This window comes from Gallus gallus, chromosome 2, assembly GCF_016699485.2.
Source record: "Gallus gallus isolate bGalGal1 chromosome 2, bGalGal1.mat.broiler.GRCg7b, whole genome shotgun sequence".
NCBI lineage: Eukaryota > Metazoa > Chordata > Aves > Galliformes > Phasianidae > Gallus > Gallus gallus.
Window position 1 is genome coordinate 49,808,309 of NC_052533.1, and position 11,805 is coordinate 49,820,113.

An 11,805-nucleotide genomic window follows, 5' to 3' on the forward strand; every position below is an offset into this window, starting at 1 on the left:
CTGAAGATTTGATAATCCTGTCCTGCAGAGTAGCCCATACACAAGTCCTGGCTACAGTAAGCAACCACCCTTCAAAAAAGTCTGAAATCCCAAGAGGTCCTTGTGAATTATGAGGAAATCCACTGGTTCCTCCTTTGAGTTGGGTTAGAGGCACTGATGACTGAAAGATGAGCATATGTGATACTGATCTGAATGGTAGTAATCCTTTATCAGAAGCATTATGCACATTTGTAATTGTAAAGGTGCAGCCTCTGTTTTTACATTCATATATTTTACTTTTGGATATCTCTGCTGGTTGACTGCTTAATGGTAGAACTTAACACTAAGATCAAACTGATAGAAATCTTTCCTAATGATCTCCAAGAATGCCTTGACAATCCTAAGCTCTGCACAATTGTGTAAAGGCCCCCTGAAGCCCCCCCACACACCCTCCAGGTGTACAGAGAGTAACTGCTGAGCCAAGCATTTATGGTTCTAAGGTACCTTTGTTTGCAAGATATCTGGCTAAAATTATCCAGATTTTAATATTAGAAATGGCAATGAGTCACAAATCAATTCCTTGTTTATTCATACCATGTGGGGATAACTCTTCTAATACACTTATTCTGCCGAAATGCCAGAACAGTTTTGTAGCCTGTAAAATATTGCCCATGTGTTTTAATCCTCTGGAATGTGTCATTGCAAAACATCACCATAATACACAGATGTTGCTTTATGTAGAACACACACAGGTTAGGAAAACACCCCCACCCTGAGGCACTACACCTCACAGTGAAGCCCTGTTAGCAGCCCTGTCAAGGCCATCAGCATACAATTAACTTGTCTTCAGCAAGTGCACTTCATAATCCAATAGTGTTGCTCTATTTACACAATATGAGTCACCAAATTATCTACTTCTAAAAGAAAGGGGTGGGAATATAAGCCTTCATCATTATTCCTCATAGGCACGAGGATTTGTCTTAAACAGACGTGTGTAGAATCATCAACTATAGTAAATATAAGGCATTTAAACTGAGATAATCTGAATATGGGAAACTCACACTGACTCTGAGGTATGACCTATGCATCTTTGCTATAATAGCAAAGAGCTGAGGGTAAAGAATGTAAGGTGATAAGCAAGAAGTAGGGCTGGTCCAGCAGCCCAGGACAGGAGCAACCACATTTAGTCATGCCATTACAACCAGTCATGGTAGAGTTCATAGGTTTCTGTTGTTATAAGGCTGTTCTGTGACTCTGCACTTATGTGTCCAGGCTGTATTCAACATAGTTGCCTGAAAAAAAAATGGCAGACCACATAAAAGGTGGATGTGACAGAAGTGGGCTAGGAAATCAGCAATCGTGGTCATATATAATAACTGCTAAGGCAGAATTCTGGCCATTCAGAGGCACCAGTGTTGCTTCATTCCCTGACACAACAGTTTCTAGACATATTTTGGTTCTTCGGCCAGCATGCAACTATCAGTGAATGTCTGAGAAAGGTGAGCAGGAGGACAAAAGGGACTATCGGAAATAGAGTGCTGTGGCTGAGTCACAGCATAGGATCATCCATCTCTCAGTGCCTGTGGCACTGTGACAGGCTTGCTGTCTGTCATTCGTGGCAACGTCCCTTGCTCTGCATTGGTGAGTTTCACCAGTCTTCTGCAGGACAGGAGGTTGGACACCTGGTAGTCACTCAGAAGTGAGTGTGAGTGCAGCAGCACAGCCAGCCCAGTTCATGGGAGATCCACTGCTCTGGGCAAGGTGCATGTGCACTCAGGGACCCACAGAAGCATTCATTATATTTGGCAATGTGAAGAAACATACAAGTTGAATTCAAGGTTGATGCATATTATGTTGATGATCATGAGCCATTAGCATAAGCTCATATACCAAATACTGTGAGCAGCAAGAAAAACACAAAATAATTGATGTACTTATGTCAAAATGATGTTACTGTTTGCTACAATAGCAGCAAACAATGAAACACTTGGCTCCTGCTGGAACCCTTGTCATTAAAAAGGATTTATTATTGTGATGTCCAAATCTTGTGGCTGTCAAGGGCAGCTTGTGGGCATACCTGATGTGCAAGGACCTTTAGGATGCAAAAGCCAAAGAGGCAGATTTTTTTTAATTCCACACTTTATGACTGATGAGACCTAAACCCAAACTCTCAGAGTAACACGCTCACACTGCGAACAGCCTGTGGTGCCATAGACTGCTCCGAGGCAGCCGCAGGACGCTCGCTCCAAAAGCACGGAGAGGACGGGAGGTCACATAAGAGCTCCTCCACTGCTGAAGGCGCGCACTCCCTCCGTGGGGCGAGGCTCTAGCCTCCCCGTCCCGCCTCCTTGCGGAAGCTGTAAGCCCGTGCCCGTACTCAAGATGGCTGCCAGCGTTAAGCAACTGGGACGGGCTTTGAAGTCACGGGGCTGCTGATTAAGATGGCGGTTTTTTGCGGGCTGTATCCGGGGAGCTTGCCCTCGACCAAGATGATGTTTCTATTGCTTCCGACGGCAGTGAAGCTAGCGTGCCCTCAGTCAAGATGGCGGCCCCCTGCGAGCAGAGGAGCGCCGTGACACGGCGGCCGTGGTGAGAGCTGAGGGCGGCAGGGTCTCAGCTGGGGCCGGCGGGGTGGGTTTCCGCTGGCCGTAAGGTCGGAAGAGGGCTGGATCTTCTCAGTCCTGCAGCTTGAGGGGAGCTGTGGCGCCAGCCCGGGCTGAGCGTTGGCGTTGAAATGGCGGGTCTGGCCGAGGGCTTCTGCCCGGAGCCCCCGGACCCGGGCTGCGCCTCCTCCCGCGGGGCCATTAGGTTCTTCCCGCTGGTCTCCAGGTGTGCCGGGACGTCCTGGCGTAGGGGGATTGCGGGCCTTAAATGCTGTTGGTATCTTCTGCAGTCAGTGTCACTCTGAGATCTTACCACGGTGTATAGCTCTCTTGTCTGTTCAACTCACTTTTCATATGACATACTGAACAGTTTCTTCCTTTCTGCTCCCTCCGACTTACACCATTAATTGCTGTATTTTGCTCTCCCTTCTCTGCTCTGAGTGTAGGGGCTATTTGTGAGACTTAATTTTAAAAACTCACTTTGGAGCTAATAAGCTGTCACTTAATAAAGGTGGTTTAGAGAAATAAAACATCTGGTTGCAAGTGTGCTGTCTTGCTGAGTATTTTGAAAAGCAGTAATTTCTCAAACGTGAAGTACTGCTGTAAAGTTGTAATTACTTGGATGTCTTCACTTTTTGATTGGACATTGGAAGGGATAAGCTGGCTAAGCAGTTAGTTCACATTAGTGATCTCTGTGTATAAGAAGAGCTGCAGTTCTTGGACCAGTTGTTTAACTGCTTTAATACCTTCCCAAAGACTCTATGTAATGGTACCGGAAATTCTGGACGCTTTGGTTAAGATAAAAATTGAATGTGGTGAGCCCAGAAGTGTCATTTCTCCTCACTTGCTTGTATCTATTTTAACACATAATAGCAAGAAACACCATTTTGTGCATTTTAAAATTTCCACCAATTAGTTATGAATGGCCTCTTAAGGTTTTCTCAGTGCAAAAGATGAAGTAATCACATTATTTATTCCTCTCTTTACATCAGAACTTGCTGACTAATTGTGCAAAAAATAAAGCAGTATTTTTATTCAAGGTTTACAAGACTGTGTTAAGGATCAGGCAAAGTTAGGAAACTGAAAATCAAAGGTGAAAGTCATCATCAGTTATCAAGGTCAGAATATTGCAGGCAATTAGATATACATATAATTTAATGCACTACTTAGAAGCTGCATGGGACTATTTGTTGGCTGCTATCAGAATTTTTTATCTCTGGATAGCATTGTTTCTGTCTGCTGTTCATGTAACTAGCAACATTTAGAAATGCTAATTTGGTGTACATCTGTTTGTTACTGACATAAGAAGTAAAGAAGGGAAGAAATTAGTCTTGTCTTTGTAAATCACACAAAGTGCTTTACCAGTGATAATTTCTGTCTCCTTTGATAGATGAGCTCCAGTGGTAAACGGCATCCAGTTCACACGTGGAAACAAACGTACAGGTTGAATAATTACATCCTGATATGGCTTCTCTTCAGAACTCATGTTTTTTACTTTTATTTCTAATCTAATGCTTAGCTGAGAGGCTTCTGAGAGCTTCTCAGTATTTGCTTTACGCCATAAACAAAAGTTAAGTGTCATCACTGCTGCAATGTCCTGGGTACAAGTTGTAGCCAATCGATCCAATGAGGACATATTTGATGAAGATGCAGATGAGATGTATCCAGTACAGAAAGAATGGAATAACACCATGAGAAAAAGATTGAAGGTATTTCTATAAGCATGATTTTTATAGTCTTTTTAAGTAGTTTAGATTTACCAATAACATATCTTGCTATACGTGTGGCTGATGTAAAGGGGAAAACTAAGAATGGCTGTACAAAAGTTATTGTGGCTTGATTTCTTCAGAAATCAAAATTAAGAAAATTTAGCAGGGAGTTACTATCTTAGTAGCCTATCAGGACAAAGTAATGTTTTACTGAAAAATACATTGACTCCCTCTACACTACCATGTGCATTTCTAAAAGGCAGTGCTAAATTCTCATGTAACCTATTTACTTCATATTTGTAGGTTAATCAGCGCTAACAAAGAATACAGGATATTTGTTGGGTTTTTTGTTTGTTTTTTGTTTTTTTTTAATATTTGGTGTGAGCTACTTAGGGTCTCAGTAGTTCTTTGGCTTATTTATTCTCTTAGTGAAAAATACATTTTATGAGAGCAGAGAACAAAACAAATACATAAACCTAGGTTTCTCTGACAGATGTTTTCATTCAGACTGGACCCACTGGGGCTTATCTTGTGGGTGAATGACAGTTGGCTGAAGAACATAAATTGAAGCTTTCGTGCATGCCATTAGTGAGGAAGTGTATTACAACTTTTGTATTATTCTCCAAGGAAAAGTTTCCTGCATCTCAGTCCCTCATAAAAGTTTGCTTTTTTAAGGGTCTGCTTAGCATTCTTAAACAAATTCCCCTGGCATTTTGTGAGTAGATACTGCAAAAATCATAAAATCTCTTGAGGACAGAGCTGTATCTTGAGCAAAATAAAGAGATGTTCTTGGCTATTTCTGTAGCAAGGCCACCAGTTTTATTCTCTCATGATCAAATAGAAGTTTGCATCCTTATAACTTGAAAAGAGTTGAGAATTATTCTACTTTGTATGGTAGTGTTTAGAAGAAACGATTTTGAATTCTCCAAGGAAATTTTTTTAAGGGAGTTGGTCATCACAAAAGTAAGAGTGCTTTCCTGTAGACTTGTCTATAGGAAAACACTTTCCTTATTTTCTGACCTAGCTGGAGATCTGTTTAGAAAAGAACTGCATGTTAACAGATCAGCAGCACTAACAGTAAATGATAATGCACTGCAAAAAACGTGTTTTTGTTTGGCAGTGGCATAGCTGAGTGGGATGTTCAAATCAAAAAAAGGCGTGATTTAAGAGACTGGGTGCTTGTTTAAGGTTTTCTACTGTTGTGAAGTGTTTGTAGGTCCAATTCTGCACATTGTGAAAAGCCTGTTTCACCACTTCTGTTATAGGAGGGCTATAGAGATGGCGTTGAGGCTGGGAAAGAACTTGCACTGCAGGAAGGCTTCAATCAAGGTTATAGACAAGGTGCTGAGCTGATGGTTGCATGTGGCCAATTCAGAGGGACCCTTAAGTAAGTTACAAACCTCTTACGAGTCTGTCCATGTGGAAGGTATCTGTGGAGGGTGCATGTGCGTATGTGGTTGTGCTTGGATTTTTTGTTGTTCATTTTTTAATTTTAAAAAGTGCTTTGTAAGTCTGTGCAAAGTGAGCAACATGAGAAGTCTTAGCTCAGGTTTTGAATACAAGGAATACAAGTGCAGGAAGGCATATATACCCAGTGGGCAGTACAGGCAGGCTGGTAATAACAGATAAAGAGAAGGTTGAGGTACTCAACAACTTCCTTGTCTCAGTCTTTACTGTCAACTGCTCGTCACACAGCCTTTGAGTGGATGGATTGGAAGGTGTGGACTGAAGGAGCAATCTCCCTCCCACTGTTATCAAAGGTCAAGTTTGCAACCACTTCAGGAACCTGAACATCCAAAAGTGCATGGGTCCCATTGAGATGTATCCCAGAGTCCTGAGGGAATTGGCTGATGTAGTTGCCAAGCCACTCTCAACGACATTTGAAAAGTCACATCAGTCAGGTGAAGTCCCTGGTGACTGGAGAAAAGGCAACGTCATGCCTACTGTTAGAAAGGGTAGAAATGACCCAGGGAACTACTGGCCTGTCACCCTCACCTCTGTACCAGGGAAGATAATGGACCAGATCCTCCTGGAAGCAGTGCTAAGGCATGCGGAAGACAGAGAGGTGATACAAAACAACCAGCATGGCTCCACCAAGGGCAAGTCCTGCCTGACCAACCAATGTCTTCTATGATGGTATAACTGCATGAGTGAACAAGGGAAGAGCCACTCATGTCCTCTATCTGGACTTTAATAAGACCTTTGACACATTACCCCATAACGTCTATCCATCTAAATTGGAAGGATATAGACTTGACAGGTGGGCGGTTTGTTGGATGAGGAACAGGTTGTGCGATCATACTCTATCTCTGAATGGAGATCAGTGATGAATGGTGTCCACATGGGGTCAGTACTGGGTCTGATGCTGAACTTTTAACTGTATCAATTACATCAAGAGTGAGATAAAGAGAACCCTCATCAAGTTTGCAAATGACATCAAGCTGTCTAGTGCGGTCAACATGACCGAGGGACAGGATGCCATCCAGAGAGTTCTAGACAGTCTTGAGGAGTGAGCCCAGGTGAACCTCATAAGGTTCAACAAAACCAAGTGTGAGCTCTTGCGCCTGGGTCATGACAACCTCCACTATGAATACTGCTGGGGGATGAAAGGACATGGTGGGGAGGGGTGAGGGGGGAAGGATTGGTTATTGGAGGATGTCAAGCTGTACATGAGCCAGCAGCGTGTTCTCATGGCCCAGAAAGCCAACTGTATCCTGAGCTGCCTCAAAATAAGCATTGCCAGCAGGTTGAGGGAGGTGGTCCTGCCCTTCTACTCTGGTGAGACCTCACCTGGAGTATTATGTCCAGATGTGGAGTTTGAGTACATGAGAGACACAAACCTGTTGGAGCACATCCAGAGGAGAGCTACAAAACTGATCAGGGGATGAAATGCCTCTTGTTTGAGGACAGGCTGAGAGAGGTTTGGATTGTTGGAGAAGAGAATGCTCCAGGAAGACCTGATAGCAGCCTTTCAGTATCTAGAGGGGGGCGCTATAAGAAAGGACAAACTCTTTAGCAGGGTTGTGATAGGACAAGGGGAAATGGTTTTGAACTAAAAGAGAGGAGATTTAGACTGGATGTAAGGGAAAAGTTTTTCAGAATGTGTGTAGCAAAGCACTGAAACAGGTTGCCCAGAGATATGGTGGATGCCCTGTTGGAAACATTCAAGGTCAGGCTGGATGAGGCTCTGAGCCACCTGATCCTCAAGCAGGAGGGGGGTTAAATAAATAAATATTTATTTAATAATAATAAAGACTCTACATGTCTTTTCCAAATCAAATGATTCTATGAATTACATACATGAGTGTAAAGTGTTCTTAAAAATGCTCTTTCAGTTGCATTTTAAGAACTGAGTCTACATCTGAGAGCTTAATATTCATAGAATCATTAAGGTTGAAAAATATCTCTAAGATCAAGTTCAGCTGTCTACCTACCACCAGCATTGCCCTCTAAGCCATGTCCCTCAGTACCACATCTACACATTTCATAAACCCCAGGGACAGTTGCACCTCCACCTCTGTGAGCAGCTTGTTCCAGTGCTCGACTACTGTTTCAGAGAAGAAATGTTCCCAACAGGAACCTCCCCTGGCACAATGTAAGCTCATTCCTTCTTGTCCTGGCACTGGGGGAAAAGGCCAACTCTTGACTTGGCAACAACCTCCTTTCAAGTAGCTGTCAAGAGCAATAAGCTTTCCTCTGAGTCCCCGCCAGACTAAACAATCCCAGTTCCTTCAGCTGTTTCTCATAAGGCTTGTGCTCCAGACTCTTCACTGGCTTCACTGCTCTTCTCTGGACATGCTGGAGGGCCTCAATGTCTTTCTTGTAGTGAGGAGTCCAAAACTAAGCACAGTAGTTGAGGTACAGCCTCACCAGAGCTATTTCTAATGCAAGCCAGGATGCTGTTGGCCTTCTTGGCCTACTGGGCACACTGCTGGCCCATGTTCAGCTGAGCATGGAACAACACCCCCAGATCCTTTTTCTCTGCACAGCCTTCCATCCACTCTACACCAAGCCTGTAATATTGCATGGGGCTGTTGTGACCGAAGTGTATGATCTGGCACTTAGTATTGTTGTCTTACAATTGACCTCAGCCCATTGATTCAACCTGTCCAGACCCTTCTGTAGGACCTTCCTACCCTCAGGCAGATGAACGCTTCCCCTCAAGGAAATTAATTTCATGTACACGATTTTCCCAGGAAATGGAAATGAGATGTTCATAAGTTTTTGTAGAGTGCAGATTTCTTGTCACACTGCTCTCTCCCTTCAGCAGCTGGAAATCTGGGTGACTACATGCGTTGACTTTATTTTTTCCTTCACTTTTCAGTGCTCTCTTATCCTGGTGTCATCTTAATGGACATGATTCTGCTTTAAGAAAGATAAATAACCTTCTAGAGGTCATTGGGAAGCACGAAGAAGACCTACTTAAGTGTCTGAATTCTGTTCAACTACAGCCAAACGTTGGAGACATTTTAGATTCCATTCAGGACATGGACCTTAGTCATATAGCTCCAGCTGGAGTAGACTGCAGTGAAGTTAAGGCTGAAAAATATGGACATGTTGGCAGCTCTGATGAAAATTGTTGTAGAAATAATGGTGAAGATGGTTCCTTGCAGTTTGACTGCAACAGGGAGAAACTCTTTACAGATCCTGACAAGTCAACTCTTGCTTGGGTTAAAAAGCAAACTCTTTGGTTGGTAGAACAACTGGGCTTATCACTGGACATACTCCATCACATCCAGCAACTGGAACATTAGTTCTTCTGTCTTGTGCTATTTCAAGTTACCTCAGCTGGATTGGATTCTCACTTTTTGGGTCCAGGCTGATGAATCACTTCACTTTAGGGAAGTCTGATCTGATGCTTCCCAGCAGAGGTTGTAAGTCTTACCATGCTTTGTTTCCTGGCCAAAAAAATCCCTGGTTTCAATCAGAAACATATCTTCTACAAAAAAAAAGGAGATGATTTTTAAAGCTCTGCAATGATTCACTGTCATGTCTCTTATCTATGTTTAAATCTGTCCTTTCACCTGACTCTATCTGTTGGTATCTTTTTGGAAACGGAGTAGGTCCCTCAAGCAACATCTACTACTAGACAAAAAAACAGAACACTGTCCATTGCTGCAGACAAGCTAGTCTTGCAAAATGGTCTGCTTTTGAGTACACGCTAACCATACAAAACAGAACAGGTGCTGCTGATTTTCAGAGTGCCAGGAGTTTTATTAGTCATTATATTAAAAAAATAATAATTTCTTCATATTTTGCCAGATTTTTTCTCTTATCTTTTATAATCACTGTGTAATTCACTTTCACAGTTTTTTTTTTTTCCCCTTCTTCATACAGGTCTATTTATTTCACTTTGCAGGAAGCATAGCACTCTTCTCAAATGCCAAACTTGCATTGCTTTGCTGTTCTAACAGAAAACTGACTGGTCTTACCCCTTTAGACCACATCATGCAATTTCTAGTCTAATGAATGCCCTTGTGTTATTTTTGTAGTTATTTACTAGTCCCTTAATCTTGAACTCACTCTTGTTTACAGTGCATTTTTCAAACTCTAGAAGGAAGCCAGGTTTATTCACCATCTCCTGAAAACCTGGTTAGCCAAACATGCATCTAAGAACTTTGTATTTCTGTTCTAACATTCCATATATAATTTCTTTTCCTTTTATTTGCTGTAAGGATAGGAGGCAGCAGATATAGTTGCTTTAAACCAGTTTTGGATCACCCAAGAAAGGTAGCAGTAATAAAGAAGGAATCCCTTACCTTTTTCTGAGGATCAGGGCTCACCAAGCATCCCAAAGAGTGATGGCTAGGTAGTGATGCTTTCCTTAGGGCTGCCATCCGTTAAGTAAAGTTAGGTAGGGGTGGACCCAGGGATAGAACCCTCCCAGTCACCCAGGCAAATTGCTTCCACCTGTGCCCCCTGGGCTGGCTACACCCCTTCACCATGACCTAATGGTTCCCATACACGTGCCTTAACTGTAGCTGCAAATTCCTCTGGTTAGATATTCACAAGATTCCCTATCTCTCTTTTATAGTAATTAATCACTAAGTCAAGAGTTCTTGTACTTTATTTTGCTTTTCAATTTCTTACATGTCTAAGACAAAGTAGGTCTAGACAGAAAAAACTTAAGTTTTGAACAACTGACTTAACTAGAACTAAACAAAAAAAGAAAAAAGTCAGAGTAGTTTTATACTTTGAAGCCAAAACCAAGAAGCAAGAATTAAAAACTGGTTCTCTGGAAAAAATAATGTAAGTTTTTTTAATAAAAACTATTATCCTGCCATGGAGTTGTTATACTTTAAGTTTGGTTGCTATTCGGTACCACTTTCCACATTAGAGAAAAAAAAAATTGAACTGTGCAATTAAAAATCCCATACTGAACTTGTTACTGAAATAGTGGAATTGAATAACGCTATTTGCATATATTATATATGACAGAATTGTTCAAACAGCTTTTTCTCAATTTATTTAGCATAATACTGACATTGATAAATACTTTTTTGTTTGTTTATAGTACATGTGTTACGTTACAACCTGCATCACATAAATCAAACTGATTTTTTTTTTCTATCCTACAGAGGAATATGATGAAACAAAAAAGCGGTTACCAGAGGAAAAGTACAAGTTGAAGAGCATTATTTTGATGTAGTTAGTAGTGCATAAACAGGAAACTCCATTCAGACATTAAGTAGACAGCGAGCTTGCCAAGTTCTCTCCAACTGCTATTGCAAAAGCAAACTATGCTTAAGAATGTATTCCTTTCTTGCTTGATTATTAAACAATAGATTACGTGATGTGTTTCACTTATCTTTCATTACAACTTCCGTACTAGCTGTGGAATTACTTTCTTCCACTCTGGACAAAGTTTCTGTGTTGACTGTAATGTTACTTTTTTCCATCTCATCACCCAAAGTTTCCAGTTTGGTTGTAGAGAGTCCTTGTTCTGGGCTGTCTGGAACGCTTTCCTTATTTGTCTTAACCAGATCTTGCTGTCCAGCTACAGAGAGACTTTCTTCAAGTCTATTAGAATCAATAATTTGTTCAGATGGCAGTTCAGGTTTTTGTTTATTGTCTACTTCTGTGCCTTGTGTTCCACTGTTGGCTTCCACTTGGGCAGCATTCCTGAAAATAGCTCTCATGACAACTGGGACTGACATGCAGCTAAAGGAGGAAATGAAACATTAATCACTACTACAGACTTCATCCATTCTTCAAATCAGTACATCTTTTTTTAAACTGTGGTTGACACCTAAACCATATGCTTTGTGAAAGAAGCTGCTTTTTGCATTGTACAACCTAATAGGTATTACATTGTAACTACAGTATACCTACATATGCTATACTGGAAACCTATGCTGACACAACAAATTCAAGAGATTAATCTTTCATGTTTACCAGTGCAAACAGGTTTTGATTAAAAAAAAAAAAAAAAAAAGTGGGAGGTTGAGATCAAAAAACAGTGTTTAAAATGAAAACCTGAAGTAATTATATTGACATATATTCATTTTCAGAGT

The 11,805-nt window shown here is 41.5% G+C and overlaps 1 protein-coding gene across 4 annotated transcripts; it reads left to right on the top strand.

Moving 5' to 3' along the window:
- The first annotated feature begins 2,514 nt into the window (after positions 1 to 2,514).
- Positions 2,515 to 11,085, top strand: YAE1D1 (Yae1 domain containing 1). Of its 4 annotated transcripts, none has more exons than XR_006938031.1 (5): positions 2,515 to 2,808; positions 3,973 to 4,291; positions 5,557 to 5,678; positions 8,616 to 9,165; positions 10,870 to 11,085. XR_006938031.1 is itself a non-coding variant. In XM_040689288.2 (4 exons), the coding sequence occupies exons 2-4, from the start codon at positions 4,175 to 4,177 to the stop codon at positions 9,043 to 9,045; spliced, it is 669 nt and encodes a 222-aa protein (XP_040545222.1). In that variant the 5' UTR covers positions 2,515 to 2,808; positions 3,973 to 4,174; the 3' UTR covers positions 9,046 to 11,085. The 4 variants fall into 4 exon arrangements, 2 of the variants coding, with proteins under 2 accessions (XP_040545222.1, XP_418862.2); XR_211619.5 differs by having other exon boundaries at positions 2,515 to 2,568; XM_040689288.2 differs by having other exon boundaries at positions 8,616 to 11,085.
- The last annotated feature ends 720 nt before the right edge of the window (positions 11,086 to 11,805 follow it).